The 23,861-nt window shown below is 38.0% G+C and overlaps 1 protein-coding gene across 1 annotated transcript in view; it reads right to left on the bottom strand.

Annotated features, from left to right (window-relative positions):
- The window catches only part of ADAM32 (ADAM metallopeptidase domain 32), a 195,673-nt gene that overhangs the window by 152,305 nt on the left and 19,507 nt on the right, over positions 1-23,861 (bottom strand). The window contains exons 3-4 of the mRNA XM_006900307.1: positions 19,724-19,785; positions 8,396-8,471 (exon numbers count right to left, since the gene is read on the bottom strand). Of these exons, the coding sequence (XP_006900369.1) occupies positions 8,396-8,471; positions 19,724-19,785 (138 nt within the window). The remainder of the gene's footprint in view (positions 1-8,395; positions 8,472-19,723; positions 19,786-23,861) is intronic.

Raw genomic sequence — 23,861 nt, forward strand, 5'->3', positions numbered from 1 at the left:
AAATATGGGTTAAATAATGTATACTGCATTGAAACAGATGAGGGAGAAAACTGTTTAAAAGGGATATGTGATTAGGTATTTTTGTCATGATGGGAGTCCAGAGTGAAGGCTGCATAGTGGAGTGAACCTGGGGGGGAGGGATTGTAAAACAATGAAAGAAGTTTTCTTTTATTTTCCAAGAAGGGAGTGTACTGTGAGGAGAGTTGGGAGGGGAGAAAAGCGCAACAATGAATAAATGGAAATCTAAAGTCTCTGTAAATTTTCATTTAAATTAATAATAAAAAATCTTAAAAAAGAAAAGGAGTTTTCTGTATATTCATAAGGAAAGGAGGAAAATTCTGGGAAATGGCCTATATAAGAAGGGTTATGATAATTTAGTGCACATGAAGCTAGATTTTCAAGATTAATGCTCTTGTAGAGGCTACTTAGAGTTTCTGAAAACCTGTTAGAAGGACTACAAGTCAGTTCTGACTCAATGTCAATGACGTTTTAGGCTTTTTAGAAACCTAATATTTACATGGATAAGGTTGGTATCAGTAGAAGTAGTGACATTTACGATTAAAAGAAAAAATTTTAGTTAAAAAAATAAAAGATGAGAGGTCTTTTAATTTATGATTTCATATCCAAACCATTTGAGCTGAATTTTCTTATTTAGTTTATTTCTAGATGACTGGCTGCCTGACTGGCTGGATGGATAAATGGATGAACAAATAACTAAATAAATATAGAGAACCTATTTTATACTGTTCACCTATTTGAATAAACAAGTATATCTTGGAGAACGTGCACCCAGAATACTCCTTGGAGGCACAGATGATAAAGCTTTGCTTCATGTACTTCAGGGATGTTGCATGGAGGGTCTATTTCTTGGAGAGAGACATGATACTTGGAAAGGCAGACGGTCGGTGAAGGAAATGAAGATCTGCTCCAGGTGGATTGGCACAGTGGACTGACACAAGTGCACTGACAAAGTGACCGCTATGTCAGAAAGTGTGAGAATGGCACAGGATAGAACAGGGTTCAGATATGTTGTTCACAGGGTGCCTAACGGGTTGCACTCAATTCGATGGCACCTAACAACATTTGCTAGGCAAAGTGTTTGGAGTTACCCTAAATGAAAGGTCAGTGTCTCTGATCCGTGGTGTTAGGACTTTTGAGAATGGCTTTTCTGTGTATTTCCTTAGCTGCCTCTTGGGGGCATGGTCTCCAGTTGCCTCAATTATGGATACATGGTTCACAGTTGATCAGTGTCTTCAACATCATCAACAGCTGTGAGACTAACATAAAAGAGAAAGCTAATCAACTCAAAAGTTGGCAACTTGATGGCACATAACAACAACACTCAGACTGTAGTGAAACTGTGGCAAGGCATAGCCTGACAGAATCAGCCAGAGTCAGGGCCCCTGACATAGCAAGCCTCAACTCCAGGAAATAAGAAGCAGAGAGAGTAGTGTGCATCCTTTGAGTCCAAAGTTTCCTACACCAGAAATATCTTGGTGTTGACTGAGAAGCTGTCTGCACTAATTGAGGGGTTTAACTTGGCTTGGGATTGTTATTTACTGAACCTCAACTTTCACTGTGTGTTATCTTTTGCCTTCCCCTGGCCTACAACCTGTTTCCCTAATAAATCCCATAACTGTGAGTTAAAAGGAAAAAGTCAAGACTGTGTAGTCATTTGCAGCAAATATCCCAGTGAATAGGAGAAGTAGGTGCAAGAGAGTGGGAGACCATAGGTAACCTTATCAGGAGCAGTTCAATACTGTGAATATTGCTGACAGGGACAGTTCCCCTTTATGGGGTTAGTTCAGGTTGGACTTGCCTGTCCTTGTGTTACCCTTACTGCTTTTACAAGGCTAAGCAGCCACTCAGCAGGAGTAAAATGAAGCAACATCTTTCCCAAATATTTCAGCTTTGGAAACCATGTTGGGCATTTTTACAGTATCCTACATGAGTTGAAATTGACTGGATTTGGTGGCAAGCGATTTGGTTTAGGGTATTATTTTAGTTATAAGGAATTGATGAAATATCAATTAACATGTTCAACAAACAGATGCAGTCCTGAAGATGCTCACTAATCTTTGTCAAGAAATTTGGAAGACAGATACCTGGCCAATTGACTGAAAGAGATTCAATCATACTTGTTCCCATTTTTTTTTCAAAAAAAAAAAAGTGACTAAACAGAACAGGGAATTTGTCAAATATCATTAGTACTATAGGCAAGAAAACTTTTGTTGAATGTTATTTTTTTTTAATTTTTTTTTATTATTTTTGTGTGAGTGTACCGTCGAATCAGATCTGACTGGTACAGGAGGAGATTGTCCCTCCTTCCCTGGCAGAGCATCTGGTGGATTTGAACCGTGTGCCTCTGGGATTGTAGTTGCCGCTCCATACCACTAGGCCACCAGAGCTCCCTTGAATGTTATTTTTAAATGGCTAAAACAATACATCAACTTAGAAGAAGACATGTGATGAGGGATATCATTGCTGATGTCAAATGGATTTTGGGTGAAAGAAAATTCCAGAAACATGTTTATCTGTGTTTTATTGCTTTGATTTTATAGATCATAACAAATTAGGATGGTATTGAGAAGCACTGGAATCCCAGAACACTTAATTGTACCCATGCAAAATCTAAACATAGATCAAGAAACTATTATCCAAGCAGAACAAGGGAAAGCTGTGTGATTTAAAATCAGGAAAGATGGGGAGAAGGTAGAATGAAGGGAAATCCCCTCCATGTAATTAACTGTCTCTGAAAACCCCTTGGAGGGTCAACAATGGATTGGTTCTGACTCAATAGCACACAAAAGAAACAGCTAGCAAGCATGACAAACTATAAGACTCTAGAGACTGACCCCTCCTACTAACCTATCCAAAGAACAGGAGAAGTCTTCTCACCATTTTTTACTTTGAAAAGCATTCTGACTGTACTTCTTCCAAGACATATTAAACGATTCTTCTGGCAACTAATGGGGGTGATGGAAGGAAAAGCTGACTACTGAACTGAAATTGGAGCCTGGACAAATTGAGTAATTGTGCCCTGGGACTGCTGGACTAAACATGGATTTGCAAACATTCTTGAGAATAGATCACATTTTAGGTGACAAGGCAAGTATCAATAAATTTAAAAACCTAGAAATAATACAAAGCATCTTCACAAACTATAATGCTAAAAAATCAAAAATTAATAACAAGAGGATAAAGGAGAGGGAAAAAAACATACATATGGAAGGTGAACAACACCTTGCTTGAGCATGACTGGGTACAGGAAAAATAAAAAGGGAATGAAAAAGTTTCTTGAAACAAATGACAATGAAAACACTACGTACCAAAACCTCTAAGAAAAAAAAAAAAGGAAAAAAAAACCCCAACCTTTAAGAAACAGCCAAAGCAGTAATCAGAGGTCAATTTATAGCAATAAGCAAACACATCAAAAGGCAGTGAAAAAAATGACCATAGCAATAAGCAAACACATCAAAAGGCAGGGGAAAAAATGACCATTGACTCTCTAATGCAACATCTCCAACAAATTTAAAAAGAACAGCAAGAAAACGTGACACCCTCTAAAAAAATGCAATTATAAAAATTGGGGCAGAAATAAATGAAATAGAAACTAGAAAAACAACTGAAAACATCAACAAAACTAGGAGTTGGTTCTTTGAAAAGGTCAATAAAATCGGCAGACCCCTAGCAAAATTAACAAAGCAAAAGGTACTAATAATCCAAATAAAAGATGAAAAAGGAAATAACACAACAGAATCAACTAAAATAAAAAGGCTAACAATGAAATATTATGGAAAAACTATACTGAAACAAATATGAAAACCTAGAGGAAATGGACAAATACTTACAAATTCACAACCTCCCTAAGCTGACACAAACCAAAATTGAACTCCTGAACAGACTCATTATAAAAGAAGAAATTGAAAAGGTAATAAAACAACTTCCAGCCAAAAAAACCCCTGGACCAGATGGTTTTACAAGTGGATTTTATCAAATATTCAGAGAAAAAGTGTCACCAATTCTATGTAAACTATTTCAGAAAGTAGAAAAAGATGGAATTCTCTGAGACTCATTCTATGAAGCAAACATTTCCTTAAAACCAAAGTCAGGTTAAGATACCACCAAAATAGAAAATTACAGGCCAATATCTCTCATGAACATAGATGCAAAAATCCGGAATAAAATCCTGGCAAATAGAATCCAACAATACACACACACACACACACACACACACACACACACACACACACAATTCAACAATGCCATAACCAAGTGGGATTAATAACAGGTATGCGAGGATGGTTCAACATAAGAAAAATAATCAGCATAATTAATCACATTAACAAAACAAAAACCACATGATCCTATCAATTGATGCAGAAAAGGCCTTTAACAAAATCCAACACAGTTTCCTGATTAAAACACTCAACAAAATAGGATTAGAGGGGAATTTCATCAACATAATAAAAAGTATTTATGCAAACCTGAGAGCCAACATTGTTCTCAATGGAGAGAGATTAAAGGCATTCCTTTTGAGAACAGGAACTAGTCAAGGATGCCCATTATCACCTCTCCTATTCAATATTATATTGGAAGTCTTATCAATAGCAATGAGACAAGACAATAAGAGGTATCCAAACTGGCAAAGAGGAAGTAAAATTATCTCTAATGCAGATGATATGGTAGTATACTTAGAAAAACCTAAAAACTCAGCAAGAAAACTACTGGGCATAGCTGACCAATTCAGCAAAGTGGTAGGATTCAAGATCAACATACAAAAGTCAATTGAAATTCTCTACAGTGACAAAAAGAATACAGAATTGTTGCTAAGAAAAACAATATCCATCACAATAGCTAATCACAAGATTACATACTTGGGGGTAAATCTAACCAGAAGCACAAAAGATCTATTCAAAGAAAATTACAAAACATTACTACAAGAAACAAAAAGAGACCTGAAGAAAAGGAAGACTATCCCTTGCTCATGAATAGGAAGACTCAATATTGTGAAAATGATAATACTATCAAAGGCAATTTACATGTTCAATGCAATCCCAATACAAATACCAATACCATTTCTCAACGAGATGGAAAAGGCAATCTCCAATTTCATTTGGAATGGAAAGAAGCCCCAAATAAGCAAAGCACTCCTTAAAAAGATAAATAAGGTAGGAGGCATCTCTCTCCCTGATTTCAAATCTTACTACATTACCATGGTGGTCAAGACTTTGTGATACTGGTACAATGACAGACACATAGATCAATGGAATAGAATTGAGAACCCAAAAATCAGCCAATCTACCTATACAGTCAACTAATTTCTGATAAGGAGACAAAATCAGTTAAGTGGGGAAACAATGGCCTTTTTAACAAATAGTGTTGGCAAAATTGGAAAACTATCTGTAGAAGACTCAAGCAGATCCACACCTCACTCCATACACAAAAACCAACTCAAAGTCGATCATGAACCTAGGACTAAAACCAAGGACTTGGTTAATTTTCATAAAAGAAAAGCTTGGAACAACTCCAGAAGCCCTAATCCACAGCATTAACAGTCTTCCAAGCACCCTGAAAAACCTACATCCAGCAGAAGATAAAATAGATGAATGGGACCTTCTAAGAATCAAATACCTATGCACATCCAACACCTTCTCCAACAGGGTAAAAGGGAAGCCACGGACTGGGAATAAATATTTTGTAATGACATGTCTGATAAGGGACTTATATCTAGAATTTCTAGAATATTCAAGCATCACAATAAAATGCATGTAAACAACCCAATTACAAAATGGGCACAGGATATGAACAGATACTTCACTAAAGAAGACATTCAGATGGCCAACAAATACATGAAGAAATGTTCAAAATCCCTAGTTCTAAGAGAGATGCAAATCAAAACAACTATGAGATACCATTTAATCCCAGTAAGAATAGCAAAATTCAACAGAACAGCAAACAACAAATGCTGGTAATGTTGTAGAGAGATTGAACCCCTAATTCACTGTTGGTGAAAGTGTAAAATGGTGCAACCACTGTGGAAGGTAATGTGGTGCTTTCTCAAAAAGTTGGAAATAGAAATACCATTTGACCCAGCAATTCCACTACTGGGAATATACCTTAAAGAAACCATAACTGCCACCCAAGCAAATATATGCATAACTATGTTTATTGCAGCTTTATTCACAATAGCAAAGAGTTAGAAACAACCCAAGTGCTCATCAACAAGCAAATGTACAGAGAGGCTGTGGTATATTCACACAATGGAATACTATAGAGCACTGAAAAACAAGGAACTCATGAAATATTATGTAAAATCGGTGATGCTGGGGGACATGCTGATCGATCATGCTGAATGAAATATCTCAGTCACAAAGGGACAAATACTGCATAATGTCACTGTTGTAAAGCAGAACTGATATTGAGGTTGGATCTAAGAAAAGAAGGAAGAGAACTGTTTGAAAGTAATATATGATTAGGTATTATTTTTATGACAAGAGTCCAAAATTAGAGCTGCATGGGGAAGTGGACTGGGGTGGGGAACTGTTTGTGGGTTTTTTTTTACTTTTCAAAGAGAAAAACCAACTGAAGAGAGGGGTGGGCAGGGAGGAAAATGTGCAAGAATGAATGAATGGAAATCCAAAGTCTCTATAAACTTTCATTAAAATTTCAATTAAAAAAAAGAAAGAAAAAAATCAGGAAAGATGTGCATCAGTGTTGTAGCTTTTGTCCACATCAATTCAATATGAAAGTTGAGAAATCATAGAGAAGAAATCATAGAGAAGCTGGGCAATAAGATGAAGAATGTGTCATCAGAAGTGGAGGAAGAGTCATTAACCCTCCTTTAGGCAGATGGCACAACCTTGTTGGCAGAAAGTGAAGAGGACTTGAAACACTTGCTGAAGAAGATGCAAGACTACAGCCTTCAATGTGAGTTACTTTTCAATATCAAGAAAACAAAAATCCTCACCACTGGGCCAATAGACAACAACATGACAGATGCAGAAAAGATTAAAGTTGTCAACAATTTCATTTTACTTAGATCCACAATCAACACCCTCTTGATAAACACACAAAAAATCATAAGACATGTTGGAGTAGAAAAATAATCTGCTAACAAAGACCTCTCCAAAGTGCTAAAGAGGAATGATGTTTAAAGAATAAGGTCCACCTGAATAAGGTCCATGGTCTTTTCAATTACTTCCTTTGCATTTGAAAGTTGAGCAATGATAAGGATGCCAGAATAATTGAGGTCTTTAAACTGTGATGTTTTGGAAGGCTATGGAATATCTCATAAACTGTCTAAAGAGCAAACACTTCTATTTTGGAGGAAGTGCAACCAAGATACTCCTGACGTTCTTTGTCTCACTTTCTTTGGGCATGTTGTCAGGAGGGACCAGTTCTTGGAAAAGGAAATCGTGTTAAGAAAGATGAAGGGCCAGAGAAGAAGAGGAAAACCCTGAACAAGATGGACTGACATAATGACTTTAACAAATAGCTTGAACAAAACAGAGATGATGAGGATGGTTTAAGACAGAGAGGACAAGCTTCAAATCTGTTGTTCATAGGGTCACCATGACTTATAGTCTACCTAAATATCACAACAACTATATCAGATACAAGTGGATGGGTAACTTTAATACACGGACATTTATTCTCTTGCATTTAGGAAGCTACAAGTCCAAGTTCAGGATTTTAGTTCTAGGGCGAAGCCCATTCTTTATTGGTGATAAAGGTCTTTGTTTCCTTCAGCATCCAGTGTTTTCCATGGAGACTCCCACGTGTTTTGGTCTTTCCTTGTATCAAGAAGCTTTGTCCTGGAGGAATCCGGGATCAAAAAATATGCAATCCAGTCCTAGAAGTTATTTATTTATGGTAATTTAGGGTCCCCTACTTTTTAGCTTACCTTCCTCTTAATTTCTAATGAGATAAAAAAATATTATAACACAAATCCTAGAGTAACTCCCCTTTATCCAATGAGAGCTGTGATGGGATTAGGCATTGTTACATTCCATACTTAATTCTGCTATAACTATTTAATTTCTCAGGTCGGTGGCTTTCACATTGTATCATTATATGTACATATTTCAGAGGGACACAACTCATGGCAAATACATGGCACGTACATTCTAGGCAGTTTAGAAATTGCTAAATAAATCTATTGTATTCTACATCTATCATTAAGCGAGGAGAGTCTAGCTATGGAGAAAATAGTCTTCTATTTTCACACACCGGGTACACTGAGTTGGAATCAACAATAACAACCTTGGGGTGGTTTGTTTATTTTGGTTGTTATTTTTGTGGTTTTTTTAAAAACTTGATTCTGTATTAGAAAAGCATTCAAAATATATAGGAAGGTGTTTTAAACATTTGCAAAATATAAAATAAATCTTACCTGAATATTTGAAGAATGAGAACTTACAGATCCTTGGTCATACAAATAGACCATAAAATCATCTGCTAAAAACAATCTGAATATAAAAAGCGAGAAAATTATGAAAGTTATTTTTTGGAGATATATAAAGCATCCATCAAAAAAAAATTATCCTCAAGTCAAATATAGAGCACTTCTTTTTGTAAATAACAATAGGACCCTGGTCACACTCATTTGCTATAAATTATCTATGGCTGATTTTCTCCTGTAACAGCAGAGTTTAATCACTTTATAGTTGGCCCTCAAAGCCTAAAACATTTACTATCTTGCCCTTTCCAGAAAAATTTTCCAGTCCAAGGCATAAAGACCATGTTTTTCTTTTTTACATATATGCAATTTTTTACTAAATATGAAGTACCTTTACTAAAATAAAATAACTGACTGAAAGGAGTCCAACCTAAACTTTCTCTAGTGTCATATTCTATATTTATTGTACTCTTCTCGGTATCACTCTTCTTACATCTACTCCTCTAAATACCAAACTAGACTAGATCCCACTGAATTGATTCCAACTCATGGCAACACTATCATGTTACAAAGTAGAAGTGTGTTGGGGTTTTTCAAAGCTGTGACCTTTTGGAACATTGCCAGCTCTTTCTTCTTAGGCTTCTTTAGGGGGATTCCAGGTACCTACCTTATTGTAAGTAGTTGAGCATTTAACGATTTAATCACTCAGAGGCTCCTACATACACCTCAGTTCAATGCAATTTAACTAGACTACCCAGATTAGCTTCTGTTAGTAATTCACCACTAAAACTGCTCTCAGAAAAGTAACTACTACTAATTCCCCAAAAGGAAGCTTGCAGTTAAGTACTACTACTATGAAGCAATCAACATTGTTGATCACATTTCCCTTCTTTAAAATTATCTTTAGGTTCAAGGATACCACCTTCTCCTCTTGTGTCCTTTTCCTCATATCTTACTATCTTCCTCCCTTATAGGTCCCTTCATTTGGATCCTTTCTTATTTTCTTAAGTATTTCCATAACATTAAATTCTAGGTTGTCTTATTTCTGAAATGTAACATGCTTTCCCATTTCTATAGGTTTATGTTATCTATATTTGTGGCTTTATATACTGTTGTAGTTGTTATGTGCCAACGAGTCAGAACTGACTCATACCTGATCGTCTAACTGACCAAAGAATGAGTCTTAAGACTCCGATTTCCTTTACAGTTGTTTTGATCCTGGACCAGAATAAATAGATCCTGATAAAAAGGGAGAAAAGTATGGAACTAAACTAAAATTCTTAAAAAGTCCAGACTTCTGAATCAGTTGACACTAGAGAATGCCCTAAGACTATTGCCCTGGAATCTGTACAGCACACAAATTAAGTAGGTATGGAGAAAGGATCCAGCCCAGCCATACATATTTCATTATTTTAAACCATGTGGTGTTCCCTTGCTCTATTTGTACAATAGTCTCTTGGTTGACATGTGTACAAATAAATGTTTTAGGAGTCTCAGTTTTCTCAATATTAGCCATAATTTGTCACAATCCACATAGTAAAATGCCTTTGCATAGTTAACAGTGGAGCCAGGAAGAGTAGCGGGAACTGGGGAACTCTGTTTTTGGCCCACCATCCAAACAGATAGCCTGTCCCAGGAGCACGCACATGGAACAAAGTGGTCCCTGGAGTCCCAAAGGGAAGGCTGAGAGCTGAACGCCAAGTGAGAGAGAAGTTCAGCAGAGCAGAAAGACGAGTGGAAACTGGAGAACTCTGCTTTTCTCCCACCATCCAAACAGGTAGAACAATATATACAAGATCAACAGGACAGATCATCCTCCCTTGGGAAACATTGTGACCACAGTGTGTTGTAAATGAAGATGCCCAAGCCACAAGAAGTTAAAGTTGGAGGAGAAATTAAAGGGAAAGGACTTTTCTTCAGAATCATCTGAAATAAGGTTTCCCTATCATTAGAGCTTTATATTTGGACTTACAGGCCCCTAAACTCAAAGGACAATGATCATAGCATAAGAAATCGACAACATCTTGAAGAATTTGGAATCACAGAAACCCACAAAGCTTGAGATACAAGCTATCAGGTCACGGGATGTATAGCAGGAGATAGGTGTTGAAGAGAATAGGTGGGAGTAGAAGGAAATACTGGTGGAGCAGGGAAAGGGGTGGGTTAAGAGACTCATGTCAAGGGCAGGGATAAAACTAAAACTATTGGCTATTTCTACAATTGGGAAAGATATATCATCTGCATTCTTCCGTAAAATGCTTGTCTGTCAGATATTTTTAAATGTGAGCATACAGATTAAGACAGACTAGGAAGAAGGATTGGCCATCCACTTCCGAAATAGCAGGCCTTTGAAAACCCTATGTACAATAGAACACACTTAGACTAGCAGATAGGGCAACAGATGTGGAACTTTCACATATGGAAATATTAAGGAGGAGGAATAGTTGTAAGCAGACACTAGTGGTTGGAACATGGAATGTGAAAACTATGAATGTAGGAAAACTAGATATGAAGAAATGGAACGCATAAATATCGACATACTAGGTTTTGACAAGATGAGATGGCATGGGACATTTTGAATCAGATAATCATATGATCTATTATGCTGGAGATGAAAACATGAGGGGAAATGGGGTTGCTTTCATAGTTAAAAAAAGTCATTTCTAGATCTGTCTTGAAATACAATATTGTGAGTGACAGGATAATATCATATGTATACAAGGAAATCCAGTGAATACCACAATCATTCAAATATATGCACCACCAACCAGAGCCAAAGAAGAGGAAATAGATGATTTCTACCAACTTTTGCACTTAGAGATCGATCGAACATGCAACCAAGATGCATTAATAGTGATGAGTGACTGGAATGCGAAAGTTGGGAACAGAGAAGAAGGCTCAGTAGTTGGAAAGCATGGACTTGGTGACAGAAATGAAGCTGGAGATAGGATGATAGAATTTTGCACAATCAACAATTTATTCATTGCAAAATACCTTTTATAAGAAACATAAACGCAGGCTATACATCTGCGGAAAGAACCGCTGGAGAACCTCAATATCAGCTATTAACACTAGGCCTGGTGCTGATTGTGGAACAGATCACCAACTTCTCATATGCAAGTTTAAGCTGAAGCTAAGCAAAGTGAAATCAAGCCCACAGGAGCCAAAATATGACCTTGAGTCTATCCCACCTGAATTTCAGAACCATCTCAGGAAGAGGTTTGAGGCCTTGAACACTAATGAGCGAAGACCAGAGGAGTTATGGGAAGATATCAAGAATATTATCCAGGAAGAGTGCAAATGGTCATTGCAAAGACGGAGGAGGAAGAAAAATACCAAAATGGATGTCAGAAGAGACTCTGAATATTGCACTGAAGAGCCGAGAAGCCAAAGCAGAAGGAAGAAATCAAGACATTAAGGAGCTGAACAGGAGATTTCAAAAGGCTGCACCACAAGACAAACTAAAGTATTATAATGAAATGTGCAAAGAGCTGGAGTCAGAAAATCAAAGAGTCTGAACTCACTCAACATTTCTTAAGCTCAGGGAACTGAAGAGGAAATTCAAGCCTCGAGTTGCAATACTTAAGGATTATTTAGGCAGAATATTAAGTGATCCTGCAAGTATAAAAAGAAGATGGAAAGAGTATATAGAGTCATTATACCAAAAGGAATTAGCAGACACAGAAGAATTTAATGAAACAAAATATGAGCAAGAGCCTATGGTGATAAAGGAAGAGGTTCAGACTGCTTTGAAAGAATTGGCTAAGAATAAGGCCCCAGGAATTGATGGTATACCAAATAATATATTTCAACTAACATATGCTGCTCTAGATGTGCTCACCAAGTTGTGTCAAGAAATCTGGAGAACAACCACCTGGCCAACTAACTAATCACCTAGAAAGGTGATCCCACAGAGTCTGGAAATTATCGAACAATATCATGAATATCTCATGCAAGCAAGATTTTGCTGAAGATTATCCAAAAACAACTGGAACAGCACATCAACAGAGAACTACAAGTGCAGGCTAGGTTTAGACAGGGCCATGGTAAAAAAAAAAAAAAAGACAGGGCCATGGTACTAGGGATATTGTAGCCAATGTTAGATGGATCTTGACTGAAAGCAAGTAGTACCAGAAGAATGTCTTATCTCAGTTTCATTGATTACACAAAGGCATTTGACTGTGTGGATCATAACAAACTCTGAGAAGAATAGGAATCCCAAAATACTTGATTGTGCTGATGTGAAACCTATACTTGCACCAGGAGGCAGTCGTCAGAACAGAAAAAGGAAAGACTACATGGTTCAAAATTGGGAAGGGTGTATGCCAGGGTTGTATCCTGTCTCCAAACCTTTTCAATCTTTATGCGGAACAGGTTATCCAGGAGGCTGGACTCTATGAGGAGAAATGTGGCATCAGGATTGGAGGAAGAATCATCAACAATCTGTGTTACGCAGATGACACAACCCTGCTTGCTGAAACTGAGGAGGACCTAAAGTGCTTGCTGTGGAAGGTCAGGGACTGAAGTCTTCAGTATGGATTGTGACTCAATATCAAGAAAGCAAAGATTCTCACCACTGGGCTGATTGGCAGCATCATAATGGATGGTGAAGAGATTGAGAGTGTTCAAAGTTTTGGTTTGCTCGGATCCACAGTCAACACTCTTGGTACCAGCAGCCAGGAAATTAAAAGACGTATTGCAATGGGAAAGTCTGTGGTTAGAGACCTCTCTAAAGTCCTGAAGTGCAAAGATGTCAGTCTGGAGACTAAGGTGCGCCTGATACATGCCACGGTCTTTGCAATCACTTGCTATGCATAAGAGACCTGGACAATAACTAGGGATGATAGAAGCGGAATTGGTGCCTTTGCTTTTCGGAGAAAAGTATTGAATATACCATGGATTGCTAGGGAAACAAACAGATTTGTCCTGGAGAGGGTGAAGCCAGGCTGCTCCTTGGAGGCAAGGATTCTGAAGCTTCATCTGACATACTTTGGACATGTTGCAAGGAGGGACCAGTCCTTGGAGAGGGACGTCGTGCTTGGGAGGATGAAGGGACAGCGCAGGAGAGGAAGACTCTCGATGAGATGGATTGATTCGTGTCTGAAGTAATGGGGGTAGGTGTGTTGGAGATGTTGAGATTGGCACAGGATAGGGCAGTGTTTAGGGCTGTTGTACATAGGGTCTCTATGAGTTGCAGGTGACTTGACCACACATAACAACAACAACATAGTTAACAAAGAATAGACATTCTTCGATATTCTTCACTTTTACCCAAGATCCATCTGACGTCAGCAATGGTATCCCTAGTGTCATGGCCGATTCTAAAACCAGCTTGAATTTCTGGTAGTTCCCTCAGCAATGTACTGTTCCAGCCGTTTGTTAAGGATCTTCATCAATATTTGCTTGCATATGATATTAATGCTAGTGTTTGTTATTTTTCACACTCTGTTGGGTCACATTTCATAGGAAATATGGATCTTTGCCAGTCAGTTGGCCAGTCAGTTGTGCTCCAAATTTTCTGACATAGAATGGTGAGTATGTAATAGGGCTGAATTAGTTGAAACATCAATTGGTATCCCATCGATTCCTGGAGCCTGATTTTTCATCATGCCTTCAGTGCAACTTGAACTTCTTTTCATTACTATTGGCTCTTGATCATACAGTTCTTTCTGAAATATTTAAATGTTGGTCAATTATTTTTGTTACAGTGATGCTGAGTATTCGTCCTATTTTCTTTTTGTGGCTCCTGGACCATTCAAGTTTGTGCTCAAAGAATTTCTTACTACTGCAACTCTGTGCTTGAATTTGTTTTTCAGTTCTTTCAACTGAGAAATGCTGAGTGAGTTCTTCCCTTTTTATTTGCCAATTCCAGCTTTCTGCACATTCCATTACAATATTTTGTTGTGTCTTTTCAATCTGCCCTTTAAAATCCTGTTTGGCTCTTTCACTTCAGCATCTCTTTTCTTTGGTGTGTTGTGTTATTGTTTTGTTGGGTGGTTGTTTTGTTGTGTTTTGTTTTTAACCTTCACTTGTCCCCTCTTTTTAAAAAAATCATCTTGGTTTGCTTACAATGTTCATATACAATGTATTTCACATTATTCTTTAGTCATACTGTGTTTTATACAATCATTCTCATGCACTATGTTTTATAAAATTAATCATGATTGGACCTTGCCCATCATTACTCTGTCTTTTCATCCAGATACTTCGCATTTCCTTCACCCCCTCCTGCCACCCACCAAACTGTACAATCCTGTGGTTTCACCACTACCCATATTCACTCATCCCAATACTAGGGATATACTCCAAGGAAATCAGAACTGAGACACAAGTGGACAATTGTAGACCAATGTTCATAGCTGTGTTATTCACCTTTGCAAGAACATGGAACAGCCCAAATGTCCAACCACAACTGAGTGGATTGATAAATTGGGGTACATTCCCACAATGGAATACTATGCAGCACTCAGGAGCAATGATTTAAAAAAATACTAAATAACTTGGGAGAGACTGGAGAGTATCATGTTGAGTGAACTAACTCAGTCTCATAAGGACAAATATTGCATAAGATCATTATTGTAAAAATAGAAGTATAACTAATGAAATAAGTATGGTGAAACCAAGGGGAGGAAAGGGTGGGAGCGAAGGGGCGAAAATGGATAGGAGTGAAACCATAGGATCTTCTCTTTGTTTGGGCTTCTTGAAGCTCTAGCGCAATTTTAGAATCTCTTCTGGCATTCACTTGGGGATTCTCCTTTGTCTTTGTAATGGCCTTTTGCTCTTTTCATGGATGATACTCTTTTTTTTTTTTTTTGGATGATACTCTTAATGACAATCTGCAACTCAATTTAGACTTTGATCATTGGTATTCAATAAATTCAGGTGGCATAGACTCAAGATCTCATATTTATGCTTGTGGGCTTTTCATTTTTGTTAGCTTCAACGTTTTGAACGTGCACATGACTAATCGATGATCTGTTCCACAGTCAACACACGGTTTATACTTATCATTAGGTCATCGTAATCATTATGCAGGTAATACCCCCAAACAATACATGTATTCCCTACCCACTGTGTATGGGCCTGATAAGATGTTCAAATGTAATGTGAGTTCACTTACTTGCTCTCTTCTTTCATGTAAAAATCCTTTTTGTTAACCATAGTTTTCTTTCCTTTTGTCTTTAGCTAATCCTTAATGCTATTCTTACCATTTTCCACAATTAATCAAATCACCTTTCCTCTCTTCTCGAAGAAACTTTCTCTAAGTCAAAACTGTCTTTTTCAACTTTCTTAGAAATTCGTATCTAGGTATGTTCTTTCTTATTCTCCACCAAATATTTTTGAAGTTATCTTCTCTTACTACCTCCATCTTCTCACAACCTTCCTCCCCCATCATACCATGCCATTTTATACTAGCTCCACACTGAGCAGAAATTGTCCTCTTAAAAGTCACAAATTAGTTCCATGCTAGGCTTTCCCAACTGGAACACTATCACAAAATTAAATCCTACAGACAGTATGTTCAATTATTATTTTCCCAATGCTCTGAAAAATATTGTACATATCTACTGCTAATCATGACATAAAGATGATAATTAATTCATTTTCTAGAGTATCAAGCTTGGAGGAAGACTCATCAACAACCTATGTTATGCAGATGACACAACCTTGCTTGCTGAAACTGAAGAGGACATGAGGTGTTTCCTGCAGAAAGTCAAGAATTATAGTTTTCAATATGAATTGAAGCTCACCATCAAGAAGACAAAGATTCTCACCACTGGGCCAATTGGCAGTTTTATGACAGAGAATAGATTGAGATTGAGATTGTTAACAGCTTCTTAGTTCAGCAATTACCACTCTTGACAAGAGCAGTCAGAAAATTAAAAGACAAATTGCATTGGGAAAGGCTGCTGTCAGAGATCTCTCTGGAGTACTGACAAGCAATGACATCAGTCTGGAGACTAAGGTGTACCCAATCCAAGGCATGCTTTTTGCAATTGCTTGCTATGCATCAGAGAGCTGGACAATAACTGAGAATTGTTGTCAAACTGAGGAAGACTGAGACGGGGCCACACAGGAAAGGAGGTCGGGCCTTTGTGAAGGCAGGGGGCTAACAGCTGGGAGAACTGCAGCCCTATGCTACACCTTTCTGGGTTTTTATTGAGAATCATTAGGAAGGTAAACAAAGGAAAATCACAAGGGAGTAGTAAATAAAAACAAAGGATCATGGGGAAATATTTTGTAAATAAGGCTGAGTTCTTCTCTATTGTTAACCTTATGCTTATCTCAAGAGGTAGGGATTCAGTAAATACAAATGAAGAATTCTGTAGACTTTTAAGGATTTCCTTAATGCCTACCCCTGTAAACATTTAAGGATTGCCTTAGTGCTACTGTGTGAATTCCAAATTGTATCAGCATCTCTCATATCCAGACATATCATTTGTTTTATTATTAATATTAAATTTGATATATGGCTTCCCACATTCCCGCCTCCTTTTATTTTGTGGTCTTCAAGGCGAGTATGATTTCCATTCTTTAGGATTCATTCTTGCTTGGTTTTTTTGTTCTCTTCATCCTTTATATATAATCAAACAAATATAACCGATTAAGCAAAATAAGTTCACAAAAATACTTCCAAAATTCTCCGTATGATTAGAAGGATTCAGGTTAGATATTCCTTGAGAGTCTGTTTTTATTGTCATATAGACACATTACTTGAAGGTCGGTTTCTATTTTTATATTGCCACAGTCCTTGTCAAAACCAGTTCTCATTGATCTCCTTTGTCAGCATGTCCTTTGCCATTCCCTGTCACTCTCCCCTGAGAGAGATTTCACAGCGGTTCACTAGGAAAGGGGAGCGTTGCATTCTTTTAGTTACTTCCTACTGGAAAAGGGCATTGTAGGTCCCAGGTTAAAGATCTTCTCTCACTACTCTAAAGGGCCCCTTTGGCAATAGGAAACATGTAGACTATTGTGGTGATTGATTTTGGAATTTAGATGTACTGTTATTGATTGTGCTTAGGGATACAGGTTCATATCCTTGGAGATGCATCATTTTAACATGGGACTGTTGCAGCCTAGAAGACTCAAATTTAACTAACAAGTTAAAAGTACATGGGCCAAAAATTAAAAGCAGTAATACCCCAACAAGGGGTTTTAACCATGGCAGAAACCAAGTTACAGAGGGAAAATACTTCTTAGAATAAAAGATTTATAATTAGGAATGCTTAGCATGGGAGCTCAAAAGAACTGCTTACAAGGTTTTCCATCAATTCTAACAACTTAGGGATAGCGGGAAGAGAGTGTACCTGAGAAGGCTTGTAGGACCAAATAAGAGACTCCTGTGTCCAGGAAAACTAATAGACTTACCAGGAACATCAATGCTCACCCATGGCTCTTCTGGGAGTACTTGAATTATTGAAGCATCCTCCTTTGTTGCTAACTGGGAGACAGGGCCTCATCTGTCCTCTGTGGATTTGGCTATGAGGACCTGATATGAGCAGCCCTTGGCCAAGTGTCCTTTAGATCCACACTTAAAGCAAGTTAGTGGAAGCTTCCTCTCTACCCCCTTGCCTACCTGTGGTTCTTGCTTATGACACTCTATACTAATGTGGCCCAGCTTTCCACAATGGAAGCAATTCTGACTTCCTTTATTACCTTTGGGTGGCATTCACCATTTATTAGTAAGACTTCCTTTTCCTGACCAGGACCTAAAATTGGCAGCAAAAGCTGCCCCAATGTTGCTATTCCCTAGTCTTTTCTCTCTCCCTCTAGATCCCAGTTGTTAAAAGATGGAAAAATTTAAACAAATATATAAAAAATAATTTTGAACAACACAGTCTTTTAAGTTTAAGGCTAGTAATATTATCAATATGATTGTATAAATAATTTCCAATCCAAAGAGATACATGTGCCAGTGCAGTTCCTCCTCCATACCATGATATAGTGTTATTAGCATGAGCAGTTATATATCCATTGCCTTCCTTACACTAACTTAAATTTTTGGTGTTTTTATGCTAACAAGCAGAACCAACAAGGCTCCAATCAATAAGAAATATTAATTAAAACTCATCTTTGCTCTTCTCAACATTGTTTCCAACGTATCCATTCTCCAATTAAAGAAGCAACTGACAGAATAAAAAAAAAAAAGTTGTCACTGGTGTCTCCATGAAAACTATACCCTTGAAACGTCTACTAGAGAGATACGTTATTACCCAAAACTTTATAAAGCCAATGAGTTACTTTTAACAAGGGAGTATTAGAAATATATTCCCAATAGCTGGTATTATTTGCCATTCCTACCTGACTTAAAACAGCAGTCATAGCTAAAACCAAATGGTCAGCAAATATTGGTTTCCCTGTTTTCTGTAATACCTTTTTGCCCCTTCTATTATTAATTTCTTTATCTGGCCCCATGTAGATATCTCAGCTTTTAAAATCTCTAATAATGGTTCCCAAGTTTGACAATGCAGTTCTCCCAACAACAGAGAATAATAGAAGACTTGATGCCTTTGAATTGTGGTTCTGGAGAAGAGTATTGAACATACCATGGACTGCCAGGAGAACAAAGCGTTCTGTCCTGGAGAGGGTGAAACCAGGCTGCTCCTTGGAGGCAAGGATTGTGAAGCTCCATCTCATATACTTTGGGCATGTGGACAGGAGGGACAAGTCCTTTGAGAAAGACAGCATGCTTGGAAGGGTGGAGGGACAGCACAGGAGAGGAAGACTGAGGATGAGATGGATTGACTCAGTGACTAGTAAAATGGGATCTGTCAGAGACAATGAGATTGGCTCAAGCTAGGGCAGGATTGAAAGCTATTGTCCATAGGGTCATTATGAGTCACAGGAGACTCGACAGCACATACCAATAACAACAGAGCATAAGGGCCTATGACTACAAGATGCAGTGGAAATTACCACCACAGAATATTCATTTGCTCCCACAACAGTGCAAGAACTATATCTCATATTCTATATCCTTCATCATAGTCCTGCCACCCTGGTCAAACCTTAATAGACTTAATTAGTTACAGGTTCACATCCTATTGATAGTCTACCCTAATAACACAGATCCCATCAATTCTATTAACTTATGCTCACATAGATCAACGTTCAGAAGGTGAGGCCCCAATTATTCTTTTTCTAACCCCAAATTGACAAAAGAATTATAAACAAAAAATTCATAAAAATACAGACTATTCGGTGAAATGATACAATTAATATTTCTACTAAAAACTACACTAATTACTTTTCATACTCCATTTTTATTATAAGTTAAATTCATAGAAATAAAATCCCAAACTAAACAAATAAATAAATTACCTTTGTTGAAGGTGCACAATATGTAATTTTTCCTTTATTGGGATAATATAGGATACTTGCTCCTAAAGAATCCACAAAAACTCAGAGTGAACACAACTTTTATATAATATGCAAAGCAATTTTATTAATTAATCTCTCCAAATAATGCCTGAAATAGCTTTATCAACAAGATTAAAATTGCAAACTATATGTAATTTAAACTATAAAAAGAAAAGCTATAACATTTCTTTGTAAATATAACTGAAGAAGAACTAATGCTTTTGAATTGTGTCATTGGCAATGAGTACTAAATATCCCATGGACTGCCAAAAAAATACTAACAAATCTGTCTTGGAGAAAGCGTAGTCAGGGTATTCCTCAGAGGTAAAGATGGTTGAAACTTCATCTTACATACTTTAGGCATGTTTTGAGGAGATGCCAGTCCTTGGAAAAAGACACTCTGGGAAAGGTGGAGGGCCAGAGAGAAAGGGGAACACCTCAATGAGATGGATTGACACGGTAATTACAACCACGGGTTTGAGCACAGCAGAGACTGTGAGGATGGCTCAGGATAGGGCAAGATCCTTAAGTGTTGTTCACAGGATCACTATGAGCTGTGGGCAACTCAAAGCAACACCTAACAAACATAGACTTAATACTCAATTTAGATGTAACAGTCTTGGAATGTGCTGAAATGAGGTGAAAAATTAACACAAATACATATGAATGGTTATGTTGTTATTGTTTTTAGGTACCGTCGAGTCGAGTATGACGCACAGCAACCTCATAAACAACAGATATGAACCTTGTCCTACCCTGTGCCATCCTCACACTTCCTGGCACACTAGAGTATATTGACAGTCACTGTGTCAAGCCACTGAGTCAAGTGTCTTCTTCTCCTTTGTAGCCCTCTACCTTTCCAAGCATGATATCACTCTTCAAGGAAAAGCCTCTCCTAGCAATATTCCTGAAATTTGTAAGGTGAAGATTGATCATCTTTGCCTCCAAAGAGCACTCTAGTTGCACCCTCTCCAAGACATATTTGTGGGGTCAAACTTAGCAGCTCTAAGGTATGACATAAATAGACTAATATATGTGTGTGTGTGTGTAAAACAAAAAAGTAGAATAAGCATAGAATAAAATAGATCATTGGTACCTCCAAAAAATGAAACCACTAAAAAACAAAAATGTCTGTTTAAAGAGTAAGGTGCAGCTGATGCAAGTCATCATATTTTCAATTACTTACTATGCATCTAAAAGTTGTAAAACAAGGAAGACTGAAGAAAAACCATTGCCTTTAAATTGTGGTGCTGGAGAAGAGTAATGAATATCCCATAAACTCCCAAAAGATCAAAATTATCATTTTTTAAAGGAAATATAACTTAGAGACAAGGATAGTGAAACTTAGCATAGCAATATGGATTGACACATTGACTTTAACAACTGGATGAAGCTTAACAAAGATTGTGAAGATGGTACAGGACAAGGAAATGTTCAGATCTATTGTTTATTGGGTTATTATGAGTCACATGTTAAAGAAGAGTACTAAATATTCCAAGGACTGTCAAAACAACAAAGAGATATGTCTTGAAGAAAGTGCAGCCAGAGTGTTCCTTGGAGGCAAAAACGTTAAAACTTTATCCCATCTCTTTGTCAGAAGAGGCTATTCCTCAGAAAGGGACATCATGCTTGGAAAGGTAAAATGTCAGCCTGGGGAGGAAGACATTCAACAAGAAGGACTGCTATCGTGTCTGTGGCAATGAACTCAAATGTGTTGAAGATGATAAGCATGGCACAAAATAGGACAAAGTTCAAATCTGTTGTTCATAGGGTTGCTACGTATCATTGCTGTTGATGTGTACTGTAGAGTCAGAACCAACCCACAGCTGACCCTCCAGCGGGTTTTTTGTTGTTATGTGCAATCGAGTCGACTGCAACTCGTAGTGACCCTATGTACAACAGCCCTAAACCCTGCTCTATCCTGTGCCAATCCTATTGTCTCAGACACACCTAACCCCATTACCCCAGTCACTGAATCAATCCATTTCATCAAGGGTCTTCCTCTCCTAAGCTGCCCCTCCATTCTCCCAAGCATGGCATCCCTCTCCAAGGACTGGTCCCTCCTTGCAACATGTCCAAAGTATGTCAGACAAAGCATCAGAATCCTTGCCTCCAAGGAGCAGCCTGGTTTAACCCTCTTTAGGATGAACCTGTTTGTTCTCCTAGTAGTCCATGGTATATTCAATACTCTTCTCCAACACCACAGCTGAAAGAAATCAATTCTCCTTCTATCATTCCTAGTCATTGTCCAGCTTGCTAATGCATAGCAAGTAATTGCAAAGAGTATGGCCTGGAATGAGGAGTGGCATCCCCTTCCTCAATAAAATGCCTCTGGAAACTCTATGAACTTTGATAAATGTCAATGGTTGTAGAGGGGCTTCAGGCTTTTTCTTCATAGAGTCACCATGAGTCACGCTTGACTCAAAGACAATCAACAACAACAACAACATGGACTGGATCAGGTGCATCTTAGTCTCCAGACTGACATCCTTGCTCCTCAGTACTTTGGAGTGGTCTCTGACAGCAGACTTTTCTAATGCTATTTGTCTTTTCATTTCCTGGCTTCTGGCACCAAGAGTATTGATTGTGGAGCCAAGCAAACCGAAGCTGTTTACAATCTCAATCATTTTACCATGTATCATTATGCTGCCAATAGGCCCAGTGGTGAGAATCTTTGTTTTCTTGATATTGAGCTTCAATCCATGTTGAAGACTGCAGTCCTAGACCCTCTGCAGCAAGCGCTTTAGGTCCTCCTCAGTTTCAGCAAGTAGGGTTGTACAAGTCTAGCAGATATGACAACTGAGGCTCAGCCCTCAAGTATGAAAACACAAAGGAGGAAGAACAGTTGTAAGGAGACATTAGGGATTGGAACGTGGAATGTGAGAACCATGAATGTAGGAAAATTAGACATTGTTAAGAAAGAAATAGAAAACATATATATATATATATATATATATATATATTACCATACAAGGTATTGGCAAGCAGGTTTTTAGAGGCAATTAATTGCTTGGGAGGAAAATGCCCATTCTTTTCCCACAGAGCAGCTGGTGGCTTGACACCACGTACCTATGGGATTGCAGTACAGCTTCTTGCCACTAGGCCAGCAGAGCTCTACTACTGTTGTTGGTTTCAAGTGCCATCTAGTTGATTATGACTCATAGTAAACTTGTGAACAAAAAAGCAAAACCTTGCCCTATCCTGTGCCATCATCACAATCTCTGTCATACTCAAGTCCATTGTGTGAATCAATCTCACTGAGAATCTTCCTTTCTCTCACTGACCCTCTACCTTTCCCGGCATATCTTTTTCCAAAACTAGCCCTCATGACAATATGACTAAAATTTGTGAGATAAAATTTCATCATCATTGTCTTCAAGGAGCACCCTGGGTGCACTTCATCCAAGATTGCTGTTGTTAGGTGTTGTCAAGGTGAGTACAATTCATAGCGACCCTATGAACAAAAGATCTGAATCCTGTTCTGTCTGGCACACTTTCTGACACACAAGAGCCCATTGCAGCAGTCACCATGTCAATCCACCCAGTTGAAGGTCTTCCTCTCCTTTGCCGAACTTCCACCCTTCCCAGCATCACTCCTTCTCCAAGGAAGAGCAACATGCCCAAGTATGAGAGATGAAGCCTCATCATTCTTGCCTCCAAAGAGCACTCTGGCTGCACCCTCTCCAAGATAGACTTGTTTATTCTTTTGGCAGTCCAACACCACACTTCAAAGGCAACATTCTTTTTCGATCTTTGCTGCTCATGGTTCAACTTTCAGATGCATATGAAGTAACTTAAAATATCTTAACTCGCATCAGGCATATTTCAGTCTGTAAACTGACATCATTGCTCTTTAGCACTTTGACTTTGGAAAGGTCATTGAGAGCAGATTTACCCAATGTAACACATCCTTTAATTTCCTCACTGCTACTATCATCATAACACAAGTTATTAAATAGACACAAAACAATGAGATATTCTCTCACCTCAGTGACAACAGCAAAGCTCAATAAGACATGTTGTTGTTATGTGCCGTCGAGTCGTTTCCGACTCATAGCGACCCTATGCACAACAGCTCTAAACCCTGCTCTATCCTGCG

The sequence above is a fragment of the Elephantulus edwardii genome, unplaced genomic scaffold, assembly GCF_000299155.1.
Source record: "Elephantulus edwardii isolate Elephantulus edwardi_28Jun2011 unplaced genomic scaffold, EleEdw1.0 scaffold00279, whole genome shotgun sequence".
NCBI lineage: Eukaryota > Metazoa > Chordata > Mammalia > Macroscelidea > Macroscelididae > Elephantulus > Elephantulus edwardii.